We start from the raw sequence: 27,438 nt of genomic DNA on the forward strand, positions 1-27,438 counted from the left end.
TGGACGTCAACACAATGAAATCACATGCATATGCTGTGATGTCATCACGTCGATGTCCGTGCATGTATAGAGGCAGTCCAGATGAGGTCCCAAACTCGGGGAGGTTTGTGTAGGGGCAGGGCTGGAGGCAGAATGGGGTGGGATTGGGGGCAAAATGGGGCAGGGTCATAGAAACATAGAAAAAACATAGAAAATGACGGCAGAAAAGGGCCTCGGCCCATCAGGTCTGCCCACTCTAATGACCCACCCCCCAACTTCACCCCCGAAGAGATCCCACATGCCTATCCCATTTTTTCTTAAAATCTGGCACGCTGCTGGCCTCAATTACCTGCAGTGGAAGTTCGTTCCAATGATCAACCACCCTTTTGGTGAAGAAATACTTCCTGATGTCAGCATGAAATTTCCCGCCCCTGATTTTCAGCGGATGCCCTCTTGTAGCCATGGGTCCTTTAAGAAAGAAGATATCCTCTTCCACCTTGATACGGCCCGTGATATATTTAAACGTCTCAATCATATCTCCTCTCTCTCTACGTTCCTCGAGTGAGTATAGCTGCAATTTACTCAGCCTTTCCTCATACGGGAGATCCTTGAGTCCTGAGACCATCCCGATTCAGCTCTCAGCACATCTCTTTGGCAATGTGGCCCCCAGAACTGCACACAACACTCCAGATGAGGTCTCGCCATCCGGAACACTGTGCACAACTCTGCAGGCCACACCACCAAAAAGATGTGCGTCCATTGGTAGCCAGTTCTGGAACACTGCAGACATATGGTACAGCCAGCCAGAAAGTGTGTGTGATGTTAATATTGGCGAAGCAGGACATAAACAGCAGCAGATCGCATAATGTACGGAGGATTCGATGAGGGACATAGGGGAAAATGAGAGTGAAGAGGTAGCATGGAGCTGCAGAATACATGTGCTTGTAAGTGGAAGAAGAGTAGTTTGAACTGAACTCAGAAGCCAAAAGGGAGCTGGGTAAAGAAGGGTAACAGGATTGTAATGAGACTTGGGTAAAATATATCACCCTAGCTTGTTCTTGTAATTCCCAGGCGTCCTTTTATTTTCAAGAGGAAATCTGGCCCCCCTAGGCCTCTCTCTCCCTCTCTTCCCTTGCCTCTGGAGACATACGGTTTCAGTCACTGGTGGCTTAACATTTTCAGTTGCTGGGGAAAGAGAACAAGTTATGTATTTACCAGCAAGCGATGAATGCATCACTTTTTTTATCTGGACATTTACCCAAATTATACAGAAATATTAACTCACAAAATGGCCGGATTTTATTGGGGGGTTGGGTTCAGGGAAGGGCAGAGACAGCCCCAGAACCATCCCTTAGGTGGCAGTATTCAGTTGCTAAATGGATGCTTTCTGTTTATTTAGGTCATCCAGATAGTCACCGGCTGTGGTTACTTTGCTTTTAGCAGTGGTTTGAAAAACCCAATACATAAGAACATAAGAATTGCTGCTGCTGGTCTCTAGTACCTGACCAAAACCCAAGGAGTAGCAACATTCCATTATCTCAGAGTAAGAAAGATTCCGGAACCCCAAAGAGTGCAACATTCCATGTGGAATCCCCAAAGAGTAGCAACATTCCATTATCTCAGAGTAAGCAAGATTCAGGAACCCCCAAATAGTGCAATATTCCATGCGGAATCCCCAAAGATTAGCAACATTCCATTATCTCAGAATAAGCAAGATTCCGGACCCCCAAAGAGTGCAACATTCCATATGGAATCCCCAAAGAGTAGCAACATTCCATTATCTCAGAGTAAGCAAGATTCCGGAACCCCAAAGAGTACAAAATTCCATGTGGAATCCCCAAAGAGTAGCAACATTCCATTATCTCAGAGTAAGAAAGATTCCGGACCCCCAAAGAGTGCAACATTCCATGCAGAATCCCCCAAAGAGTAGCAACATTCCATTATCTCAGAGTAAGAAAGATTCCGGAACCCCAAAGAGTGCAACATTCCATGCGGAATCCCCAAAGAATAGCAACATTCCATGCTACCGATCAGTCCAGCAGTCTGCTCACGTGGCGGCTCCCAGGTCATAGACAAGTGCCCTATTTGAGTCAAGCATTACCTGCATACGTTCTGGTTCAATAGGAACTTGTCCAACTTTATCTTGAATCCCTGGAGGGTGTTTCCCCTATAACAGTCTCTGGAAGAGCGTTCCAGTTCTCTACCACTCTCTGGGTGAAGAAGAACTTCCTTATGTTTGTACGGAATCTATCCCCTTTTAACTTTAGAGAGTGCCCTTTCGTTCTCTCTATCTTGGAGAGGGTGAACAACCTGTCTTTATCTACTAAGGGGTCCTTTTATCAAGCTGCACTAGCGGGGTTAGTGCCTCGGACATTTCATCACGCGCTAACCCCCGCAGCAAGCAAAAAAACTAACACCTGGTCAATGGAGGCGTTAATGACTAGCGCGGCAGGCGGTTTAACGCACGGTATTCCGCGCGTCAAACCCCTACCGCACCTTGATAAAAGGACCCCTAAGTCTATTCCCTTCATTATCTTGAATTATCTGAATAATTAAAAAAAACAGATAAATGTAGCAAATGATATTAAATAAATATTGATATATCAAATGTCACACATTAAACCTAGCTGGAGGCAGAAACCAAAGGCTATAGATAGGTATAGACCACTACTCAGGCAATGGGCAGGATGGACCTATGGTCTGCCTCAGCGGAGGCAACTTCTTATGTTCTTATGTTTAATGTCTTTCATAGTTACAATATATTCATCATAAATGTACGAGTGAATGATGTCTTAAAAGTCTGAATTTCAGGGAAAAGGCAATCGGTTCAAAGCGTTATGGGATCAGTAGAATAAAGGAAAACATATACCAAAAGTGAAGGTGAAATTTGGTCTTACCTGACAATTTCCTTGCCTTGAGTCCCACCAGACCAGTCCAGAACAGATGGCTTGTGCCCCCTCCACTAGCGAAGGCAGACAAAGAATGAAAGCTAGCCGCTGAATATACCGTATGTATGAAGTCAAGTCAGAAGGCCAGAGTTTAACTTTTTATAACATTACCACACCCCATTGCATTTTCTTGGTATATTGTGATTTGTTTGTTGATTGTATCTTCTGACTTGACGAGATGGGGATGGCAGGAAGACCTGTGTTGGGTTTAAGAGTAAATCAATGAGATTTTGGCTCACATTCTGTTCTCTTTTTCCTTACAGTTATTACTGAATGGCACAGTGTTTGCCAGAATGTCTCCTGGGCAGAAATCAAGCTTGGTTGAAGAATTTCAAAAGCTGGAGTAGGCGTTTCATTTGTGTTTTTTTTAATGCCATTGAAATAATGTTGCAGAATTGCACAGGTTTGATTCTACATGGCATATATTTACCATCTTTTCATGGAAATGGTGCATATCGGAGCGGCCCAAGTCCGGTCCTCGAGATCTACTGGCAGGCCAGGTTTTCAGGATATTCACAATGAATATGCATGAGAGAGATTTTCCATCACTGCGTTCTTGGTATGCAAATCTCTCTCATGCATATTCATTGCGGATATCCTGAAAACCTGGTCTGCCAGTAGATCTTAAGGGCCGGACTTGGGCAGCCCTGGTTTAAGGTCTCACAATTCTGAAGCATGTAAATAGGAGAATGGCGATATCGGAACCCCTAATCTCAATATAGGAGATACTCCTTTCTGTTTCACAAATTAATGGCCCATCTCTATAATTTTTCACACCTCTGGAGTATGCAGAGTAGAGCTGAATCCTATATAATAAAACATGCGCACTTAGGATTTCGTGTTCCCTGCCGCTGTGGTGTGTGATCCGTGGCAGCCAACCCAGCGGCAGGGAACATTCTGGCCACTACCCTCCTCCCGCCCTCACTCACCCTGGAAGCCAGGCAAGCTCTCTCCCTGCCCGCATCCTCGGCAGGGAACACACCTCGGCCCTCACTCGCCGCCGTTGCTGCGGCTGATCCTCCTGTAAAGAGCAGCCTGCGATGGTGGCCGGCTTTAGCAAACCTCGCAGGCCGCTCTCCAACTCAGTAGCACGTTCCCTCTGACGCGATCCCGTGCGTCAGAGGGAACGTGCTACCAAGGTTGGAGAGCGGCCTGTGAGGTTCGCTAAAGCCGACCACCATCGCAGGCTGCTCTTTACAGGGGGATCAGCAGCGTGAGAGGAGCCGCCGCCTGCACTTTTAAAAACTTGAAACAAAAACCTTCGGCCGCAGCAGGCCAGCCCGCGGGAAGGGAAGGGGGAGGGGCCGAACGGAGCAGGCCAGATCACAGGGAGGGGCCGAACGGAGCAGGACAGCTCAGGTAAGAGAAGGGAATTGCTTCACAGGGACCTGGAGGGGATGGGAAATACCACTGCTGCTTCTGCAAAGGAAAGTGGGGGGGGGGAGAAGGGAGTGGGGGGGGAGAAAATGCTGCTACTACTTCACAGGGACCTGGAGGGGAAGGGAAATACCGCTGCTGCTTCTGCAAAGGAAAGTGGGGGGGGGGGGGGGAGGGGAGGAGAGATAGAAAGAAATACAGACAGACAAAGGAGGCCAGGGAGAGAGACAGACAGAAATAAAGACAGACAGGGGACCATAGAGACAGACAGACAGACAAAGGGTGCCAGGGAGAGAGAGAGAAAAATAGCAGGAGGGAGAGAGACAGAAAGAAAGGAAGAAAGAGACAGGAGCAGGGAGAGAGACATAAATAAAGAAAGACAGACAGGCATATATTCTAGCACCCGTTAATGTAACGGGCTTAAACACTAGTGTTTAAATAATATTGTAGCTGCCAACTTACCCAATTTCAGTAGGGACATTTTTAACAACCGAATTTCACTGCACTGATTTTCAATAGGTAGAATTAAGGACTATGAAATACATAAGTCACACAGCATTGGGAATGTCCTGTAAGTGGAAAACATAAAAGCGTAACAAAATTGGCATTTACAGAGTTAATTTAATTTAATATTGGCAATTTATAATCTGCTTTACCATCAAGTTCCAAGGAAAGAACAATTCAGTCTAAACATACAGTCATACAATAATCAAAACTTATACATAATTTAAAAAATTATTAAAATTTAAATAAATCAATACAGCGAAGTAACATTTAAAAAAAAAACTGCTAACACATTCTGACTTAGGGCTCCTTTTACTAAGGCGTGCTAGACATTATAGTGTGCGCTAAATTTTAGCACGCAGTAAACGCTAACATGTCCGTTATATCCTATGGACGCATTAGCGTTTAGCGTGCAGTCAAACGGCTAGCACGCCTTCGGGCTCCTTTTATCAAGGTGCGCTACGGGGGTTAGCGCGTCGGACATTTCATCACGCGCTAACCCCTGCGGCACACCAAAAAACTAATGCCTCGTCAATGGAGGCGTTAGCGACTAGCGCGGCATTCCGCGCGTTAACCGCCTACCACAGCTTGATAAAAGGAGCCTTTAGTAAAAGGACCCCTAAGTTAAGTATCAAGGTTGTCATAACATAAAATTTTTTTTTACATACCTTTATATTAATAAACAGTTCCAAATCTTTTAATTTTTTTTCATATTGCCACACTTAATTGCATATCATTTTTCATATTTGCTATATAAACACGCCCTACTCTACCAAATGTTGTATTCCAATTTAGAGAAGTCTTTCCAATTAGATAAGATTGTTTTGATTGCAATCAGTATTAAATTCGTAACTGTTTTTTTGGTGTCAGGTCAAAAGCGCGCTGCGACAAAGGCGCGAGCAGACAATTGAGCGCAGTGCGGAGGCACGCGCCGAAGAAAATTACTGTTTTTAGGGCTCCGGCGGGGGGGAACCCCCCCACTTTACTTAATACAGATCGCGCCGCGTTGTGGGGGCGTTGTGGGGGGTTTGGGGGGTTGTAACCCCCCACATTTTACTGAAAACTTCACTTTTTCCCTGTTTTTAGGGAAAAAGTTAAGTTTACAGTAAAATATGGGGGGTTACATCCCCCCAAACCCCCCACAACGCCGGCGCGATTAGTATTAAGTAAACTGGGGGTGCTCCCCAACAAAACCCCCCGTCAGAGCTCCTAAAAACAGTAATTTTCTTCAGCGCGCGCCTCCGTCTTGCGCTCAGTTGTCGGCGCGCGCCTTTGTCTTCCACGTTATTGTCTATGAACCGTTTTTTTAATAATTATTTAATGACGTTTTAAGACCAAATTCTCCCCAAATAATTATTGAATAAGTTTTCTAACAGAAAGTAAATTTGACATTATTGACCAAATCTTACTCCAATACGATGCAACATATGGACATTTAAACAACATATGTTCTAAAGTTCCAATTCCTACTTTACAAGACCATATATAACAGCATAACCGCAGACAGGATTCAGTTCACGGGGACAGGATTCAACGTCAAAGACGTTTTTTGAGAAAGCCATGTTTTCACTAGGCACTGAAATGTCATATAGTCCATTGTTAATTTAATTTCCAGAGGTAAGGAGTTCCAAAGAATTGCTCCCCTTCCCAAAGCTTCATGACCTAAGACTGTGAAAGCCGCTTCTGCCAGAGCAGCTGGACAGATCTCTGCTCTAAAAATCCAGGGAACCAAGATGCGCCAGCGAAGCCCCCTTCACAGAGCATTACTAGCACAGTTTCCTGGTTCACCAGATCGAAAGCAGCTGAAAGCTCGAGCTGTATCAGAAAAACCTGGTAACCCTTGTCCAGTGGCGTAGGAAGGATAGGAGGGGCTAGGGGCAGCGGCGTCCCTCTGCACCCCCTCCTCTTTGCGCCTCCCTGCTCCTTCAGCACCCCCACTCTACACTTGCGCTCTCCCTTTCCCCCACACCTCTAAATCTTCACCAGCACGAGTGACTTCTCCAGCATACTTGTTGCACTAGCATTGGATTTCCTTCTGATGTCACTTCCTGGCCCCCCATGACCCGGAAGTGATTCAGAGGGGAACCAGGCTGGCACGAGCAACAGGCAGGAGAAGTTGCTCGTGCTAGAGAAGATCTACAGAGGTACGGGATGGCATGGGCGTGGCATGGTGCGGCGTATACGGCATCCAGGATGGTCTGTCCCACCCTTCCCCCTTTCTACGCCACTGCCCTTATCCAGATGTGACCTTCTCCTGTCTTATTTTGTTGTAGCTACTTCGTGGGAATGTGTGGCGATGGAGCCAATGATTGTGGGGTGAGTTCAGTCACATTTATTATTATTATTATTATTATTATTCTTTATTCTTATATACCGCCATACCCAGTGAGTTCTAGGCGGTTTACATCAATTAGCAAATGATCTGCATTGAATAGCAGATTTACAACAAAATTAGAAGTAGGTTTACAAAATTAGAAGCAGATTTACAGCATAATTAGAAGTATTTTTAACAGCAAATTGCAGGCTGAATTACGATAAATTACAGTGATTTGCCGCAGTCAGCCGTGAAATTACAGCGATTCTTAACTGTCTGCAAAGAGGGCAGGTTTACAACAATATTACAGAAATTGCAGGTTTGATCGAGCTAGGTAGGGAGGTAGAGAGTGGGGGAGGGAGGGACTGGTGAAGGAGGAAGGGGGCAGGGGTGGGGTAAGTGTCATGTGAGGTGAATGGATTATTAAGGGTCGTGTTTGCTGAAAAGGTACGTTTTTAGTAGTTTTCTGAATGATAGGTAAGTGGGGGCCTCGAGTATCATCTGTGCTAGCCATGGGTTCGACTTGGCTACATCTACTATACCCAGGAGATCTGGAGCTCTATTCCACAGGACAATAATCTAGGACTGCTATGGTTTGTGTCCCCTTATAGGGCAGGATGGATCGAGAGGGACTGGAGTTAACTTTGATGGCGACTCCAGCACAAGGGCAGGCAGCGAGGGCAGGGCTAGGGCGTGCTTGGGGTGGAATTAGGGCGGGGGTGGGCATAACTGGGTGGACCTGGGGGGCGGGGCTAGGGGGGTGTCTGGGTTTTCCCGAAAGGAAAATCTGGCAACCCTACTTATACGGGACTGATCCGAATCGAGGGTTCATAGTCATTCGCGTGCCGACATTGTGGCGTAGACAATTCGGCGCAAGACCCCAGCGCGCCGCCTAAAAAGTTACTTTTAAAGAGCTCTGACGCAGGGTGTGAGTGGGGAACCCCCACAGTTTACTTAATACTCTTCGTGCTGCCGTTGGGGGGGGGGGGTTGGAACCCTCCATTGTAGAGTAAACTTAACTTTTTCCCGATTTTTTAGGAAAAAGTTAAGTTTTCTCTATAATGTAATGTGGGGGGTTGCACCCCCCCAATCCCCCCCCCAACGTTGGGGTTTTGCGCTGAATTGTCGGCACTGCAGTGTCGGTGCATTGAAGTCTCGCGCGCTTTTGTCTCGTCACCGAAAAGAGGGTATGAGGAAGTTCAGTTCTGTGGCATGGGTTACACTTGGGGGCATAGGAGAGGGGCATAGTTGGGACCTTTGGAAATGAAGAGCATGGGAGGGAGATTTGAACTAGTGCTGCAGGAATGCTCCATATTTCCAATAGAGGTTAAACAGTCACAATGTGATATTTTGCTTATTTTTTGTTAAATATTAAAATATTTTAATACAAAGTAAGTCTTCATTCCAGGCACTGAAAATGGCCCATGCTGGGATTTCCTTGTCAGAACAGGAAGCATCGGTGGCCTCACCCTTCACCTCGAAAACCCCCAACATAGAGTGTGTCCCAGAACTCATCAAGTAAGATTTTGCCCTCCTCAAGGATCAGCATTAACAGAAAAAGCAGTCATTGTCCTCCATGAGGTAGTAATGGGGTGGTGGGTGGGGGCAGACCGCCTTGGGTGCCGTCTTGGTGGAAGTGCTGCCAACGCCTCTCCATACTCCCACTCCTTCCCTGCCCCTCCCCCGCCATGCACCCGTCTTCCCTGTCCCCTCCCCCCCCCCCCCCCATATCTCTAACTCTTCATTAGCGCAAACAGAATCTCCAATCTGTTGGTCACCTCGGTCTCGGCTCTCCTTCTGAATTCACTTCCTGGTCGTGGGGCCAGGAAGTGATGTCATAAGGAGAGCCGAAGCCGGCATGGGCAGCAGGTTGGTGATGCTGCTCATGTCAGCAAAGTTAAAGAGGTAAAGTGGAAGGGAAGGGCCGGGGTGGGGGGACAGGGAAGAAGTAGGAGGGGCAGAGAAGAGGGCAGGAGGGGCAGCACCACTCCAGGTACCTCCCACTCTCATTACACCACTGATTGTCCCCACCCTTCAAGAGCAGTGACGGCTATGAAGAGTAATACATTTTCTAAGCGATCTAGACACATAACAGTACTGGATAATGGGTTCTAACCATTAAATTAGGACAAGTCCCTGTCCGGAAGAGCTTAAATTCTTTTGAATATCGACCTCTTAGATTTGAACCAGGCAAGAGAGGTTCCCCATTCAGCTGGTCATGCCTGGAGAATCGGCAGCACTTACCTGGATATTGTCACTGAATATTGCCCCTTTGACTGCCAAAGCACTGAGGCTCGGATTCTATAAACGGTACCGTTGTCGTCAGGCGCCTTAAAAGCAGCCACTGATCACAGCGCCGTTTATAGAATTGCATCTTTGGGAAAGGTAGGTGCAGGCTAGGGGTTTTCGAGGGCTACGTTTCTGGCTCCTACCTCCTCCAGAGTTGCTTTACGACACCTAACGCCACTTATGGTGTTAGCCACGCCTACTGGGGTACTAGGAACACAAAGCACACCTGGATGCGTGATTCCTGCACAGTTCTGGTAGGCGCCTTAATTTTGTTTTAAGTCCACTTTTAAATGGCATTTTGGACTTAACTCAGGCGCCAGTATAGGGTTACCAGATTTTACGGAACTAAAATCCAGACCCATGGCCCTGCCCCCAGGCCCGCCCGTCCCCGCCCAGTTCCACCCAAGTCACACCCTGTTCCACCTCCAGCTCCAGCCTCTCCACCTGTTCACTTGTCAGGAGGGCATCTGCGCATTCCCTGGTATGACGCGATGATGTCACATGCAGGCGCGTGACATCATTGCACTGAATCCGATGCACGCGCAGATGCGGTCCCGACGTCGCTTCTAGCTGGAAGCTTTTCAAAACTCAGACAAAAGTGCCGGATTTTGAAAAGCCGTCCGGACGCCCGGACACGTCCTCTACAAGGAGGACATGTCCGTGGAAATCCGGAAGTCTGGTAACCCTATGCCAGTAGGACATCTACCAGAACCTATGTTAAGGCGCCACTTATAGAATATGGCCCTAACCAGCTAGGTTAAGGGAGTCCAGGGCTGGAGCATGGGTGGAGCCAATGCTTAACCAGTTAGAGGCAATTGTCAGTCAGCTAATTAGTTAAGTGAGAAGATAAATTAGGATAATTATTAGCTGGTACACAATTACCTTCTGGGTCGCTGTGCTAACCTGAATATTACATGCTGGAGGCTGGACTTGCCCCGTGCGTGCAATGTCTGTGGTTAAGTCAGCCTAAGGCTGTGAGTGTCCTACGAGCCGCTTACCGCCAAAGGATGAATATCGATCCCTAAGGGCCAGATTTTCTGGTGCATTGGCTGGATCAAGCACCTAAGTTTAACTTACGAGAGGCTGCTGAGAAGTTCTCACTCCAACCAGGAAGAGAATGACGTGGAGCCATGAAACTTACAAGGCCCCTCCTTCTACTAAAAGTAGGGGATTTCCCTCCCAAATTTTGGCTTTCTGGCTCTGCCTTGCATTTTTGTAAATGATCAGTGAGCACCTTTCAAGGGCTTTTATTTGTGTTTTGCTATAAGAAAAACCCTCTTTTCGGCAACGTTGCCGGTTTGTCGCCTGCATGCTCGGGGCCATTCTCCCTAGTTAAACCTCTTAAGGACAGAACAGCTTCACCAGTTGCACATTTTCCTTTCATTGACAGGGAAGGAAGAGCTGCGCTGGTCACCTCGTTCTGCGTCTTTAAGTACATGGCGCTCTACAGTATGATTCAGTATCTTGGGATCCTGCTTCTCTATTGGGTAGGGCTTCCTGAACTCCATGGGTGTGGCTGGGAAGGCCGGAGAGGCCATGTGATCATTCAGTTGCTATGTTGCTATGTTTCTGCTGGAGAGAGCTCCGAGTCAATATGGAAAGAAGAAACTTGAGAACTTTTCTGCGCATAGCGTAGGGCAGGGGTGTCCAACCTGCGGCCCCGTGAAGTATTTTGTGCGGCCCCGGTCGAGGGCGACGCAGTGTTTTCCTCTGCTGCCCCCCCTGGTGTTTACCGTCTTGCCGGCTCCCTCCTCTGTCTTGCCGCAGCGTTTGCGCGGCCCCAGAAACATTTTTTTATTCGGCCAATGTGGCCCAGGGAAGCCAAAAGGTTGGACACCCCTGGGGTAGGGTTTCTCGCTGTATAACAACCTTAAGAGAAAGTATAATCAGATCTGGCTTTTGGTTCCTGATGAAATTATAACATTTGAGGATTCAACATATTCCCCCCTCTTTTTCTAAGGCGCACTAACTGATTCAAATCGGTTAACGTGCCTTAGTAAAACGACCCCCCCGTTATTTGATAATTTGCCAACATCCAAAGCTCCAACATTTTTATTATAAATCTGCTACTCAATATTCAGCGGCTAGCCTTTGCTGAGGCGATGGCTGCCGTGGGCAGAATTAGTGACGGATATTCAATACCGGGCTCTTTCCAGGCATCGACGTTGAATAACCAAAGCTAATTCATGTTGCGGCTAGTTACCAGACGCTAATGCAGGATGACTGGATATCACCAGGACCTGCATAACGATATTTGGCCAAGTTCTGACCCCCCTCCCACCTTGGAAGAACATCCAGATGCTCCTTACTTGCCCGATCGCTGGTGGTTTGGTGAGAAATGGGCGGTGGTATCCTGCGCTTTGAGAGGGGAGGATGAATTATAAGAAAATGCAGAAAACTCAATTATTTGCCAACGCCTTCTTATCCTAAGGTATATTTCGGTTGATAATCGCCTTTTAGAACTCTTTGGACAGCAATGTTATGTTTTAAAGCTTGCTCGTGTTTCTGAATTGATTGCATTTGCGCTCTATCACCGTTTATAACAGGGACGAGTAATGACGCTGTTTAGACGTGTCTATGTTATATGTGTTAATTGCAGGGAAACAAGATTTTATGTATGTGATATGGAAACCGCAGAGTTGTATGCGGTATATCAATTTTTAAATAAATAAAAAGCGCGCCGGACAATCGCGTGCCGACAAGCCCGCTAAGCCAAATGCTGCACGCAGCATGCCGGATTAAAAGGTAAGTTTAAAGTGATCCGAGGGTGTGTGTGTGTGTGTGGGGGAAACCCCCCCCCCCACTTTACTTAGAACAGTTGCCGCTGCCGTTGGGGGAGGGGGACCCCCCCACTTACAGAGGAAACTGTAATTTTTCACTAAAACACTGGGGAAAATTACACTTTCTTTTGTAACGGAGCCCCCAATGGAGCGGCAAAAAACCCTCGGAGTGCTTTAAACGTACCTTTTAATCCAATGCGCTGTCCTTCGCCCATTTGTCTTAGTTGGTTTGTCCGCATGCGATCGTCGCACGCCCTTTCATCTATGAACTGAAATGGGCAGGAGCAAACCTTGCCCGTCGAGGTTGCAAATAACGCGACTTAAAGCCTTATGGCGGCTTGATAACTTTCCCTCAAAATGCTACTCAAAGACTGAGGCGCACCCGCTGGCGTAGTAAGGGAGGGCTGCGGTCTGCCCTGGGCGCGGTCTTCGTAAAGGATGCAGGCACTCACCCCCCTCCTTCCCGACCTCCCCTTGCGCGCCCCTTCCCTGGTACCTCCTTAGTTTTTCCTGCGTGAGCAGCGTTACGAATTTGCTGCCCGCATCGGTGTCGCCTCTCTCTGACATCACTTCCGGGCCCCGGGAAGGGGGTGGGATTGGGGCACCGGCCACCCTCACTACTCCACTGAGTGTACAGTATAGCAAATATGTCAAACCAAATACACCAGAATCCCCAGAGAATTAATAAAACAAATGAGTAAAGAAGATGAGGAGAGGTAACGAAGCAGATGAAGGAACGATCGCTCATTAAAAGCTGCTTCTTGTTCAGCAAATCTCTGCCTCTAGGATAACAACCTATCCTGCAGTAAAAGGGCTTGGACTTGGTCACAGTAGCAGAATAAACTGAACTGGGAATTCAAATGTCACCTGTCTGTTGTAAGAGAACGGCCAAGTGTTAGAGGTCAGGTGAAAGAGCGGCTGAAATTCTCCAGTCGCTCACCTCTCTGGTCACGCTACGTCAGATCACCAGTAATTCCAAGGGAGGAAAACTGGGCACTAGAGAATGACACGGGGACAAATTTTTCCCCATGGGAACTCATTTTCCCGTCCCTGAGAGTTCTTTTCCTGTCCCTGCCCCATTCCTGCAAGTTCCGTCCTCATCTGCACAAGCCTCAAACACTTGAAAATTCTAAGTAGCAACATTCTAGAGCTGAGATTGTGATGTCATAATGCCTCATTCCACCAATGCCTGAGCTCAGTCCTCATCTGCACAAGCCTCAAACACTTTAGAATCCTAAGAGCAACATTCTAGAGCTCAGACTGTGATGTCATAATGCCTCATTCCACCAATGCCTAAGCTCCGTCCTCATCCGCACAAGCCTCAAACACTTTGAAATCCTAAGTAGCAACATTCGAGAGCTCAGATTGTGATGTCATAATGCCTCATTCCACCAATCCCTAAGCTCCGTCCTCATCTGCACAAGCCTCAAACATTTTAGAATCCTAAGAGCAACATTCTAGAGCTCAGACTGTGATGTCATAATGCCTCATTCCACCAATGCCTAAGCTCCGTCCTCATCCGCACAAGCCTCAAACACTTTAAAATGTTAAGTGTTCAAGGCTTGTGCGATTAAGGCAGAGCTTACAGGAATGGGGCAGGGGCAGGGACAACGACAAAACTTGTAGGGACGCGGGAAACTGAGTTCCAGCGGGGGGGGGGGGGGGACAAATGTGTTCCCGTGTCATTCTCTACTGAGCCCCTCCGAAATGACCCAGACATATTCAGATTTCAATGCTCTTATTAAATGGCCTCCATCTGTGACATTCATGGAATGCTGAATATGTTTGGGAAATCTTAAGGGCGGTCCAGACATTTATAATAAAGTGGGCGTGACAAGAGGGCAAATGATATTTAAAGAAGGTCTGTAAAGAAAACCAAATCTGTGCTGAAAACTGCTCTGCACCTCTGTTTCCCCAGGAGCTAAACTCATTTGGAAATTACCAGTTTTTGTTCCAGGATCTGGCTATCACCACAGTAATTGGTATAACGAGTAAGAAAAGCTTATTATAATAACCTTTCTATGTGGGACATTCGTTTACACAAAAATTACAAGTGTGTTGTGTTTTTTTTAATAATGAAAGCAAATAATGAACATAGAGCATGAAGAATGTGTAAAAAGCTCATACAAGCAATTAATAACACACAAAAGATCTGGGTGGGGGATGCTCAGGGGAATATTTAAACAGTTGAGTTGTCCTGTGAAGCTAAACAAGTGAGGCCACCCTAACAGCCTATGGAATCTCAGCGTGATCCCTGGCTGGGACGCCTGCGTGTGCGTGTTACTGCTTTACCTTTCAACTTAGCCTGGGTTTCAAACGCTGCAGAGAAAATGTTCATAGTGATAGAATGAGGCATATGTTCTGTGCTTCTGATGCCACCTGCTGGCTTGATTTAGGAACAGCAGAGATCCTGCACCTTCAGATCTGCAGACTAGAGAGAGACACGGGGACAGAGATTCATCCCTGTCCCCTCATCGTCCCTGCAGTCTTAATTTTCTTCCCTACATTTTCCCACTCAAAGCAGACCCCCGCCCCACCCCACCCCACCCCACCAAGAACCCCCTAACCTCCTATGTGTGTTTGTTTGTGTGTGTGTGTGTGTGGGTGACCTAAGGGATCTGGCCAATTGGAATCTTAGGCCACTCCCAGTGCATCCCAGAATGCACTGGGAGATGGGCCTAGGATTCCAGTTGGCCCAGGTGCGGCCAGAGCTGAGGCTTTCCAAAACTCGGACAAACTGACAGGTTTTGGAAAGTCCGTCCGGACACCTGGACAGTCCTCTAAAAAGAGGACATGTCCGGATTTTCCTGGATGTCTGGTAACCCTACCCCCTCCCTCAGAGCATTCAAGTTACTGAGTTCTAGGCGGGAGATTTCTGGCCAGTCCTGGATTTCTGATAACCTCATCCCAATGCATTAGGGGACCTTCAGTACTGATTTCAATGGCAAGAATCAAGCACTACAAATCCCACACTACTTTCAAGTTTCAAGTTTATTATTTTTCTTAATTAATCGCTTAATCAAATTCAAAGTGATGTACATATTAAAAAGATAGTCAATAAGAAACAAACAGTACAAACAATAAATAATTACGTTGGGTATTACATATTTCCATTACATAGGGAAAGAAGGGTTTTGAAATACATTTGTTAAGTAAAAGCAAAACAAAGGAAAAACACAATAGGGAAGACATTTAAGCGCTAAGGTGTAAACTATTAAAATTACTGACTTTAAGAAATTATTAAATTAAGTATTAAAAGCATCGTTAAAAAGAAATGTTTTTAAATTACTTTTAAATTTTACCAAATCTTGCTCGTTTCATAAAAAAATTGGAAGAGCGTTCCAGGTCTGTGGTGCGGTTACTGAAAATATAAACTGCCGTCTAGTGTTTATAATTTTCAGTGATGGAACAGTCAGTAAATTCTGTTCAATAGATCTTAAGGTTCTGGTTGGGTGATATGGTATTAATAATTTATATATGAATGCAGGAGTCTTATACAGTAGAGACTTGAAAGTAAGCAAACAAAGTTTGTATGTTATCCGATGGATAACAGGAAGCCAATGTGCGTTTTTTAAGAGAGGCGTAACATGGTCGAATTTTCTGGATTTGGTAATGAGTTTTATGGAAACATTTTGGATAATTTGTAAACGTTTGAGTTCAGTTAATGATATACCTTTAAAAAGAGCATTGCAGTAGTCTAGTTTGGATATCACTAAAGAGTGAATGAGAATATTTAATGATCTTGGACATAGAAATTTTGAAATAGACCTAATCCTACGTAATCTGTAGAAAGTAGTTTTAACGGTATTACTAATGTGATCGTGGAAATTCAGTTTGGAATCAAAAATTACCCCTAAAATTTTTGTATTATTAACTATTTGAAGTGGAACATTTTTTATGGTGAGAGGAGCAATGAGTGTGGAATTTTCTTTCCATGGAAAGAGCATCACGTTTGGGATGTAAGTTGAAAACCAGAACTGGCCATAAAGTATCCCTTCTAGAACCAGGTAATTTGACAGCTCCGCAGTTAAGGTTACCATAGGGCTCCAGGAAAAAGGAGGACGGACTGAGACTGAAAGCAATGGAAGTAAAACCCGGATGTCTCAATCCGCCCTCCTTTTTCTGGTGCCCTATGGTAACCCTAGCATTGACAGCAGTGAGGTTTGGCAGGGTGAACATTTGTATGCATAGACCGCAATATTTTATCATTTATATACATACTTTCACAATCTAGAACAGGGGTGTCCAAGTCCTTCCTCGAGGGCCGCAATCCAGTTGGGTTTTCAGGATTTCCCCAATGAATATGCATGAGATCTACTAGCATACAATGAAAGCAGTGTATGCAAATAGATCTCATGCATATCCATTGGGGAAATCCTGAAAACCCGACTGGATTGCGGCCCTTGAGGAGGGACTTTGACACCCCTGATCTAGAACCAAGAATTTACAGCTCTATGGCTGTAAGATATAGCTGTAAGATATAGCTGTGTATTGCTCAGTTGACCTTTTAAACTGGCATTCTATAAAGAAAAGCAGGTGCTTATTTTCTTTATAGAATAGGCTCCAAAAAAGCGTCTTCTTAGTGCCTAAATATAGTTTTCAGATTGACTTTATACTGGCTCTAAACCAGTGGTTCCCAACCCTGTCCTGGAGGACCCCCAGGCCAGTCGGGTTTTCAGGCTAGCCCTAATGAATATGCATGGAGCAGATTTGCATGCCTGGCACCTCCATTATATGCAGATCTCTCTCATGCATATTCATTAGGGCTATCCTGAAAACCCGACTGGCCTGGTGGTCCTCCAGGAGAGGGTTGGGAACCACTGCTCTAAAACACACCATTTAGTGCAAAAAATATTACATTATACGATTACACTTATTAACGAGCTAAAGAGGACCACTGATTTTTTTCCCCCCCTCCCCATTTTTTGCAGTGAGTTTGAATCATGCCTACCCAAAACTAGCACCATACCGGCCTCCTGCGCAGCTGATCTCGCCCCCTTTGCTGCTCTCTGTGGTGCTTAATATTCTCTTCAGTTTAATCGTGCAAGTCTGTGGCTTTGTTCTTGTCCAGCACCAGCCCTGGTACAGTAAGGATAACATTTACAGGTAAAAGTCCCAGGTTATGTACAAACACTTTGCGCTGTGGGTAGAGAGCACAGATGGATGAACATTCTCAGACTCTGTTATTTGCCAAGATGACCCCTGGTGGTAGTATGAGATGACTACAATTATGAGGCGCAGCTACCGTTTAAAGGTGCAATGGGACAGAGGAGGGTATGGCTCCTAAGTGGGAAGTAAATGGCACCTCGTTAGGGAAGGGGGGATAAGGTGTGTATGGCTGCTCATTGCTGAGGTGAAAGGAGAGACAGATTGAAGGCAATTGGCGTTGTGTGTGTTTTAATGCAGTGGGCCATAGTAAGGGTATGGGACTTGTATATCACTTTTTCTGTGAGGTTTACACAATCAAAGCAATTTACATATTTTAGACAGGTACTTCTTTTGCACCAGAGTCATAAGGAGTTGCAGTGGTACCCCTGAAATCCTGAAAGGTGATATTTATGGCCTCTGCTCTCCTTATATTATTTATGAGGGGAAACCCAAATGCGAGAAGTTGAAGACAATTCACCATCACACTGCATCAGGGTGGAGGCCCCTAGAAAATTAACTATCTAAAGTTGTGAGTCTCTAAGCTCAGTTTTCAGGTATCAGAGGGGCATAATCGAAAGGAACGTCTAAGTCTGTTTTCGTCTAAGTCGCAAGTCGTCCAAAGTAAAAAAAAACAGCGTAGGACACATTTTTGAAAAATACGCCCAAAAATATTTGTTTTCGAAAATTGTCTATCTATACGTCCTGCCGCCTGATCGTCCAGGTCGCTAAATCGTCCATCTTTATACCACATTTTCGTCCAACTTTTCGTCCAAGTCCAAAACGCCTAGACGTGGGAGGAGTCTGCAAAGTGATGGACAGGACACCCACACAGGGCACCTTACAGGGCACTGCTGTGAACTTCACAAAAAGGGTGCCCTGTAATCATCTAACAATAGCTCCCTTATAGGTCATGGTGAGCCCCCCAAACCACCTCCAGAATCTCCTAGACCCATCTATCTACCATCCCAATAGCCCTTATGGCTGCAGGAGCCATTTATAGGGCAGTACAAAAGGGATTGGGGTTTTTTAGGGGAGTGCACATGTTTCACCATCAATGCAGTCATTACAGTGGCTTATGGGCATGGGTCCTCCTCTCATGGGTCCCTAACCAACCCCTAAGACCACTTAAGACGCCTCTGTGCAGCGCGACTAGGCTTTCCTATGCCAGGCTGCCAGGTGCTGATGTTCTGGAGGCACAATTTTCAAGTTGTGATTAATATTTTTATGGGGGTGGGGGGGTTGGTGATCACTGGACACCTCCACACGCCCACAGTGGTCTTTGACCCCCCTCCCACCCCCCCAAGGATCTGAATAAAACAGTACCTACCTGGAATGGGAAATCCTAGTAGGTGTCGGAGTAACCTGGTGGGTTGGCTAGTGAACCATAGAGAAGGGGACCCTAGCCCATATCCCACTCTAACTACTACGTTTATGGTACAAAGTGTAACCCCACCCAAATCCTACTATACTGCCATATAGTCGGTGCCACCTAGAGCCATAAGGGCTTTTGGGTATAGTAGGTTTGGGGGGGAGTTTTGGAGGGCTCATTATGAATTATAACGGGGTTATGGTGAAATGTGTACCTGACATCCTTTATGTGAAGTTCACAGCAGCCCCCTTTAAGGTGCCTTATTTCTCTGCTGGCATGTCTGTGTGGGCCAGTGTGGTATAAAATGTTGGCCCTGCCTACGTCCAACATTGGGTTTGGACGTTTCAAACTTGGATGCTTTTGTGTTTGAGAATGTCCAAAAAAGTTAGACATCCTAAGGTTGGATGTTCTGACGGCCAAAACATCTAAATAGGCCATTTTCGGGGGAGGGGGGGGAAGGGGGAATCGATGTCTTTCAGGTTTGAAAATGGATATTTTCTCCACACGATTTTTGGACGTTTTCTCAAATCATCTAAAGCCCTATCAAAAATGACCCGGTGTCAGGTCAAAAGTGCGCCGGGACAAAGGCGCGCCCAGACAATTGAGTGCAGTGCGGAGGCGCGCGCTGCTCTAAATTACTGTTTCTAGGGCTCCGATGGGGGGGGCGACATCGTGCCGCGTTGTGGGGGCGTTGTGGGGGGTTTGGGGGGTTGTAACCCCCCACATTTTACTGAAAACTTCACTTTTTCCCTGTTTTTAGGGAAAAAGTTAAGTTTACAGTAAAATGTGGAGGGTTACAACCCCCCAAACCCCCCATAAGCCGGCGCGATGTCTATTAAGTAAAGTGGGGGGGTTCCCCAACAAAACCCCCCGTCGGAGCCCCTAAAAACAGTAATTTTGAGCGGCGCACGCCTCCGCGCTGCGCTCAATTGTCCGGGTGCGCCTTTGTCTTTCGCGCCGTTGCCTATGAACCAAATGACCCTCCCCATATAACCAGCGCAGCTCTTCGTGCGAAAAAAGTGACTTCAACATAGTCTGGGTTCCCTTGCAGTGCATGTTCTCCGGCGAATTTTAGCCTGAGTGAAAACGGAACAACAAACGCGACTGAATCACAAGAGGCTCAATCTAAGTACAGAAGCTATGAAAACACCACAGTCTGGCTGCTAAGTACCATAAACTGCATTATAGTGGCCTTCGTATTTTCCAAGGGCAAACCCTTCAGACGACCTATATACACCAACTGTGAGTACGCTGGCTCTTTATTTTCTACCGCAGGCTAGCGAGGTAAATGCTCCGATGCGTGTAGAATTCCTCTGAGCGTTGGAACGTTTGCCTCGCCAGCCCGTGGTACAAACCTCTACCGCACCTTTGGAAAAGGAGCTCTTAACTTTTCTATAGAATAGTCGCTATCAAATTCACGGGAATGGTGAGTAAGGATGTGCTTCCATTTTGAAATGACACCAAAAATTAAGCAATCCAGATATCATCTTGTCGTGTTTTTAAAAAGAAACAAGGAAAAGTCTATTAATTTTGAATTTTTTTTGAGTTTGGATTAGAGGTCTGCATGGGAACGGGGATCGCGGGAATCCCCCCCTAACCCACGGGACTCCCACGGGGACCCCCCTCTGGCCATCAGGACTCCCACGGGGATGGAAGGCTTTGGAAGCAGGGTTCGTCCATATAATATAATGGACAAGTCAGCCTTAGTAAAAGAGGGGGTTTATAAGTGAATTACCTGAACAGAAAACAAAAAAAGGGTTCCACCAAAGGGATTCCACAAGGAAAACAGCAGCGCAAACACAAAAGAAACTGTGGAATTGATGATCCTATCAGAAGTAATTGCTGCTTTTTATGGGGACGGGCGGGGATGGAGGTAATTCCTTGTGGGGATGGGTGGGGACGGAGAGGATCCTGATGGGGACGGGTGGGGATGGAGGGGATCCTGACGGGGACAGGTGGGGATGGAGAGGATCCTGGCGGGGACGGGTGGGGACGGAGAGGATCCTGGCGGGGACGGGTGGGGATGGAGAGGATCCTGGTGGGGACGGAGAGGATCCTGGCGGAGACGGGCGGGGATGGGCAGGATTTCTGTCCCCGCGCAACTCTCTAGTTTGGATCTGGGTGCCTGTTTTATCAAGGTAGTTTACATCCTAACAGCCCCTCTCTTTTTCAGATATATTTGTATTGGTGTTGGCGGTGCAGCTTGGAATCTGCATTTTCTTTATTTTTGCCGAAATTCCGAAATTGTACGTTGCAATGGATGTAAGTATGAATTGCAGGCATGTCCCACGTACCTAGCAGATCCCCAAACAGTAGCAACATTCCAGAGCTCATATTGTGACGTCATAATGCCTCATTCCACAAATGCCTAAGAGTCCACCTCATCAGTGATGTCACAATGGCTTGATTATTCCTATACTCGGCTCACATAAGAACATAAGAGTTGCCAAACTGACACAGACTGAAGGTCCATCTAGCCTGGTTTCCTGTTTCCAGCAATATCCAACCTAGGTCACAAGCACCTGACATGGTTCCAAAGAGTAAAACAGACTTTTAAACTGGAATTCAGACATCCAAGACCGGACATCTGAAGTTCCACTAGTACTTTAGAACAAGATATGCCAACACAGAGCCTATTCTGAAATAATTGAACAGGGCGTCTGTGGCCACCTGTGTGAAGAACTGTCCATTTAGGGAAAAAGGCATCCGAAATATGGCTGACCAAAAGCTGGAGGAAGAACAAACCAGGGGGAAAACAAAACCACAGGTACAAATACAACAAAACAGAATGGAATTGTCCAGATCAGAATGATGTGCACCACAAAAGTGTCCTCCAACTCATCTGATAATGTGAAGATCTTTATTCCTCCAATGTCACAATGGTACATTCAGATGACTCAATGACTTGACATGTACATGTTTCGGCCAACAGGCCTCAGGAAGCTTGGCACTAGTTGGGAACAGTTGAATTTACAAACCAAAACATTCCCTTTTTGGAATTTTGGGTGGAATTTATGTGAGTGGTAGCATTCTTTGTATATCATCATTCGTGTATTCTTAAGACTCCTGAGGCAGGCCTGTAGGCCGAAACATGTACATGTCGAGTCATAGAGTCGTTTGAATGTACCATTGTGACATTGGAGGAATAAAGATCTTCACATTATCAGAGGAGTTGGAGGACACTTTTGTAGGGCACATCATTCTGATCTGGACAATTCCATTTTGTTTTGTCCTTTTGACCAAAAGCTGGCACATAGACATCTCTTTCAATGTACATGAACCTCTGTGTTGTGAAATAGCAACGTAGACATTCGTAATGTCGCCCGCCCTTCCCCCCAAGCTCCAATTCCCTACTGTAAATCCTGCTCTGAAGAAAAGAGGCAAGACACCCCTGAGCCGTACTCTCCCCCTCCCCCACAACCCAGGCCCTACCCGTGCTGTAGAGTGCAGTCAATAGTGATCCTATGTTTTCTCTGGGAGATATGATAGAGATGCTTAAATACCTTCTTGACTTAAATTCACATGCGGTGATCTCTAAATTGAAAGAAAACATTGGACTAAGGCAGCGGTCTCAAACACGCGGCCCGCTGACCACATGTGGCTCTCCTAGTTTTATTTGCGGCCCGCGGTCTGGACTGGATAATTCCTTCCTTTTGGAGCAGCAGCGGGTCTGGCTGGTTCGTTCCGTTCAAAGCCGCGGGTTGGCGGCTCCTTGCGCTATTCACTCCTGCATCGGAAGCCTCTCTGACATCACAACATCAGAGAGGCTTCAGACGCAGGCGCGGATCTCGCGAGGAGCTGCCACCCGCGGCTTTGAATGGAATGAGCCGGCCAGACACGCTGCTGCTCCAGTGGCGTACCAATGGGGGGGCGGTCCGCACAGCTGGTCACCCTCCACTGTTCTTCCTAGAGTGCTGCTCGCGGCTCGTCTAGAGCAGGGGTGCCCAACTGCTTCCCTTCCCTTCTCACCGCTGCCATCGGGGAACAGGCCGGCACCATGCTCTTTGATCTCCCTGCTTCTCTCGCCGCCCGACCTCAATTCTGACGTCGAGAGGACGTTCTGGCTAGCCAATCGCTGCCTGGCTGCCCGGAACGTCCTTTCCGACTTTAGAATTGACGTTGAGCGGCGAGAGTTGGTTGGCCCCGTGGAGATCTCGGCCTGTTCCCGATGGCGGCAGCAGCAGCAGAAGCCTATTCCCCGGCGGCGGTGGCATAGGGGAGGGCAGGAAGGAAGAAAGAAAGAAGGGGGGGGACAGGGAGCCAGAAACAAAGCAAAAAATGGGACACGGAATCAGAGAAAGACAGACATAGAGAAAGAAAGAAAAAGTTGGGGGAGGGAATGAGGTCTGGAGGAGAGGAAGCATACAGGAGGCTGAAAGTAGGGAAGAAATATTGGATGCACAGTCAGAAGAATAAAGTGCAACCAGAGACTGATGAAATTACCAAACAAAGGTAGGAAAATGATTTTATTTTCAATTTAGTGATTGAAATGTGCCAGTTTTGAGAAAGAAAAGATATTAAACTTTAAATGTGAGTGCTGCAGAAAAAATAAAGTACTTGGAGGGCCGCAGAAAAAATAGTTAATGTCTTATTAAAGAAATGACAATTTTGCATAAGGTAAAACTGTTAAAGGAAAGTTTTATAAACTATAAAGAGTTTAACCTCATGCAAAATTCTCATTTCTTTAATAAGACATTAACTATTTTTTTTCTGCGGCCCTCCAAGTACCTACAAATCCAAAATGTGGCCCCGCAAAGGGTTTGAGTTTGAGACCACTGGACTAAGGGGACGCAGGATGAAGATGAAGCCGGATAGATTCAGAGTTAACCTCAGAAAATACTTTTTCACTGAAAGGGTGGGGAATGTGTGCAACAGCCTCCCGGAGGAGGAGATAGAGACAAGAAAGCTTGGGACAAGTACAGTAAAACCTTAGTTTGTGAGCATAATTCGTTCCAAAAACATACTTGTAATCCAAAACACTCATATATCAAAGCGAATTTCCTCACAGGAAATAATGGAAACTCAGATGATTCGCTCCACAACCCAAAAACTGTAATGCAAAATACTATACGTACTCGTTTTGCAAGTCGCTGCGCTCCCGCAGTGTCAGAGATTGAAGAACCATCGGCTCAGTTGTGGTGATGTGATGTGTGTATACTGGGGTGACAGGACAGAAGCGCATCGGACAAAGCCGTGCCGATATTTCGGCCCAGACAATTGCGCGCAAGACTCCAGCGCGCCGCTGTAAAAGTTAATTTTAAAAAGCTCTGATGGGGGATGTGGGGGGGGGGGGAGAAAGCCACACTTTACTTAATAGTGTTCACACTGCTGTTGGGGGAGGTGCAAACCCTGTATTATACAGAAAACTTAACTTTTTCCTAAAAAATCGGGAAAAAGTTGTTTCCTCTATAACGGGGGTTTCCAACCCCACCCCCCCATCAGCAGCTCTTTAAAATTAACTTTTCTGGTAGCGCACTGGTGTCTTGTGCCCAATTGTCTGGGTTCAAATATCGGCACTCCTTTGTCCCACGCGCGAATGACTGTGAACCGTATACTGTATGTACTTGTATTGCAAGATTGCAGAACCATCGGCTCAGTTGTGATGATGTGATCTGTGTATACTGTATGTCAGGGGTGTCCAATGTCGGTCCTCGAGGGCCGCAATCCAGTCGGGTTTTCAGGATTTCCCCAATGAATATGCATGAGATCTATGTGCATTCACTGCTTTCAATGCATATTCATTGGGGAAATCCTGAAAACCCGACTGGATTGCGGCCCTCGAGGACCGACATTGGACACCCCTGCTGTATGTACTCGTATTGCAAGACCTCGCTTGTATATCAGGTTAAAATTGTCTTGCAAAACACTTGCAATCCACAGTTTTCCCGTACTGTATATTGGTTCTCTAAGGGAGAGGATGGCATAGTAGATAGCATGATGGCAGACTAGATTAGAATAGATGGTCTTTATCTGCTTTCATTTTTCTCTGTTACTATTTAGCCTTGAAAATGACTCTGATAATTATCTCCATGTGTAACCTTTAGAATATTTTAATTAAGCGATTTGCACTTTCCTTGCTCACAGCTCGTCTGCACGCCAGTTCTGTGGAGAGGTTTCATTGTTCTCGCCCTCGTAATACTGTTGATTGTATCTTTCACTGTGGAGGTGAATACCTGTTGTTATCATTCTTCTAAACTACCTTTTTACATACGATCATTCGGAATTTATTATTCTTTCACTAGCGAATAGCAAGATTACATACATGGCTTCAAATTTTGAGACCCCTTCACTAAAGGACGTTAAGCCTGGATTCACAGCTAGCACACACGGAAAGGTTTACCGTAAAAGGCGGCAATTTCCCTGCTGTTGCATACCAACCGTGCATTAATCATTTTCTCAATATATTTATGGAGGGGCGTCTTGTGGGCAGAACGGGCCTGATTCTATATAGTCTACCTCAGTGGTTCCCAACCCTGTCCTGGAGGACCACCAGGCCAATCGGCTTTTCAGGCTAGCCCTAATGAATATGCATGGGGCAGATTTGCATGCCTGCCACTTCCATTATATGCAAATCTCTCTCATGCATATTCATTAGGGCTAGCCTGAAAACCCGATTGGCCTGGTGGTCCTCCAGGACAGGGTCGGGGACCACTGGTCTACCTAAACAGTACCTGTCAAATAGTAAGATGCTAAGTGTAATTCTATAGCAGTTAAGTGCACACTTAGCGCCATCTAGGCAAGCTTAGGCGTTGCTAGGCAACCTAGGTTTAGGCGCATCCAATGTATGCCTGGGTTAGGCGCCTAACAGCACCTAATTCACAAAGAGGCGCCTAATTGAAAGACATGCCCATGACCCACCCTCTAACCACACCCATTTTTAGGTAGGAGCTTTGGATTGGGCACCTACTTTTTATAAGTGCGTTTTTGAATTAGGCGCCCTAACTTTCAATTAAGTCCGATTAGTGTCAGTTATGAGGTGTTAAGTGCTAATTATCGGTGCCAATTAAGCCTATAAATCTGTTAAATTAGGCGCCAACCTTGGCTTGGGACATTGATGTAGGCACCTAAGTTTAGTCAAACAATAATGCAGAATTATCACGGTCCTACTTAGTGCATTCTAAAATACAGTCGCGTAGTGAGGGGTGGGGGCAGGGGGGGCAGTCCGCCCTGGGTGTCCCCCATTCCTCCCCCGCTCCCCCTACCGCATAGGCACGTGCCCCTTCCCCGTATCTCTTTGATGTTCGCGGCACGGGCAGCAACCCCAACCAGCATTGGCTCTTCCTCTTGATATCACTTCCTGGACCCGCACCTAGGAAATGACATCAGAGGAAGAGCCGAAGCTGACACGAGCAGCAGATTGGCCCTTCAGGAAATAAGATAACACTCTTTTCAGCTCCGGTGGCAAAGTTACGCTCAGAATTTAGGAAGTTGGTTGGTTGGGCTGAGAACTTTTCGGCGCCCCCCCTCCTATATTATTTTAATTATTACCCTCTTGTTTAGGCATCCACATTCCTCTTGAAGAGGTATTTTCTTACACTAAGACGAGTTGAATACACAAGCTTAGCTCAGAGCTTGACCAGAGTACATGGGATGGAGTATACGGATTTATATTTCATTCATTAGGGTTTTCTAAAAGAAATATAGTCTCCAGTACAGAAAGATTCACGTGCCCTCTTTCTCTCATTTTTCAGGAAGCCATAATTGAACACAGAGCGCTCTGGCTACTGCTGAAAAAGTGGGCACACTTCCGGTCAAAGAGCTGCTATAAAAAACTGCAGCGGGCGCTGGAGGAGGATATCCACTGGCCTCCAGTGGGCAAAACTGAACATTCACTACCAGTCGGCATGCCAGTAAATGAAGGAGCGGCGGCTTACATCAATCCTGTGTATCAGAACGATGAGTCTGTCAGCTGAGAAGAGGCCCCCAAGGGCCAGAACACGAAGCGATTACTTAGAGCGGGCGTGTCATGTTTTCAAGATATGCAGCTTGAATTTGCATGTGCCACCTTCTTTGTAAAGGAATGAACACGCAAATGGAGAATCAAAACCCCACAGATAAATCCGGGAAGGAAGGGAAGTAGGGCAGCAAAGATGGCTCTTCAAAAACCCTTTATTAAATAGATCTGCCAGGTTTTTAACATAAGATAAGAACGTAACATATGAATAGCCTTCCTGGGTCATCAAGTCCAGTAGCCCGTTCTCACGGTGGCCAATCCAGGTCACCAGCACCCGGCCAAAACCCAAAGAATAGCAACATTCCATTATCTCAGAGTAAGCAAGATTCCGGAACCCCAAAGAGTAGCAACATTCCATGCGGAATCTCCAAAGAGTAGCAACATTCCATGCTACAGATCCAGGGCAAGCAGTGGCTTCCTCCATGTCTTTCTCAATAACAGACTATGGACTTTTCCTCCAGGAACTTGTCCAAACCTTTCTTAAAACCAGTTACACTATCCGTTCTTACCACATCCTCTGATAATGCATTCCAGAGCTTAACTATTCTCTGAGTGAAAAAAAATGTCCTTCTATTGGTTTTAAAAGTGTTTCCCTGTAACTTCATTGAGTGTCCCCTAGTCTTTGTAATTTTTGACGGAGTGAAAAATCGATCCACTTGTACCCGTTCTACTCCACTCAGGATTTTGTAGACTTCAATCCTATCTCCCCTCAGCCGTCTCTTTTCCAAGCTGAAGAGCCCTAACCTTCTTAGTCTTTCCTCATATGAAAGGAGTTA

General features: G+C 46.3%; 1 protein-coding gene and 1 long non-coding RNA gene across 4 annotated transcripts in view; one reads left to right on the top strand and one right to left on the bottom strand.

Annotated features, from left to right (window-relative positions):
• LOC117367014 (probable cation-transporting ATPase 13A4) overlaps positions 1-26,973 on the top strand; it is a 92,964-nt gene extending 65,991 nt beyond the window's left edge. For all 3 annotated transcript variants that reach the window (XM_033959178.1, XM_033959177.1, XM_033959179.1), the window contains 10 exons: positions 3,191-3,270; positions 7,082-7,124; positions 8,531-8,640; positions 10,802-10,898; positions 14,110-14,182; positions 17,123-17,297; positions 19,760-19,950; positions 20,882-20,970; positions 24,793-24,873; positions 26,400-26,973. In XM_033959178.1, coding sequence (XP_033815069.1) covers positions 3,191-3,270; positions 7,082-7,124; positions 8,531-8,640; positions 10,802-10,898; positions 14,110-14,182; positions 17,123-17,297; positions 19,760-19,950; positions 20,882-20,970; positions 24,793-24,873; positions 26,400-26,621 — 1,161 coding nt within the window. In that variant the 3' untranslated portion in view covers positions 26,622-26,973. The remainder of the gene's footprint in view (positions 1-3,190; positions 3,271-7,081; positions 7,125-8,530; positions 8,641-10,801; positions 10,899-14,109; positions 14,183-17,122; positions 17,298-19,759; positions 19,951-20,881; positions 20,971-24,792; positions 24,874-26,399) is intronic.
• Positions 1,031-27,438, bottom strand: part of LOC117367015 — a 34,757-nt gene continuing 8,349 nt past the window's right edge. Inside the window, exons 2-4 of the long non-coding RNA XR_004540677.1 lie at positions 4,767-4,873; positions 2,877-3,124; positions 1,031-1,164 (exon numbers count right to left, since the gene is read on the bottom strand). This is a non-coding gene — a long non-coding RNA (uncharacterized LOC117367015). The remainder of the gene's footprint in view (positions 1,165-2,876; positions 3,125-4,766; positions 4,874-27,438) is intronic.

Source organism: Geotrypetes seraphini, chromosome 9, assembly GCF_902459505.1.
Source record: "Geotrypetes seraphini chromosome 9, aGeoSer1.1, whole genome shotgun sequence".
In the NCBI taxonomy this organism is placed as follows: Eukaryota; Metazoa; Chordata; class Amphibia; order Gymnophiona; family Dermophiidae; genus Geotrypetes; species Geotrypetes seraphini.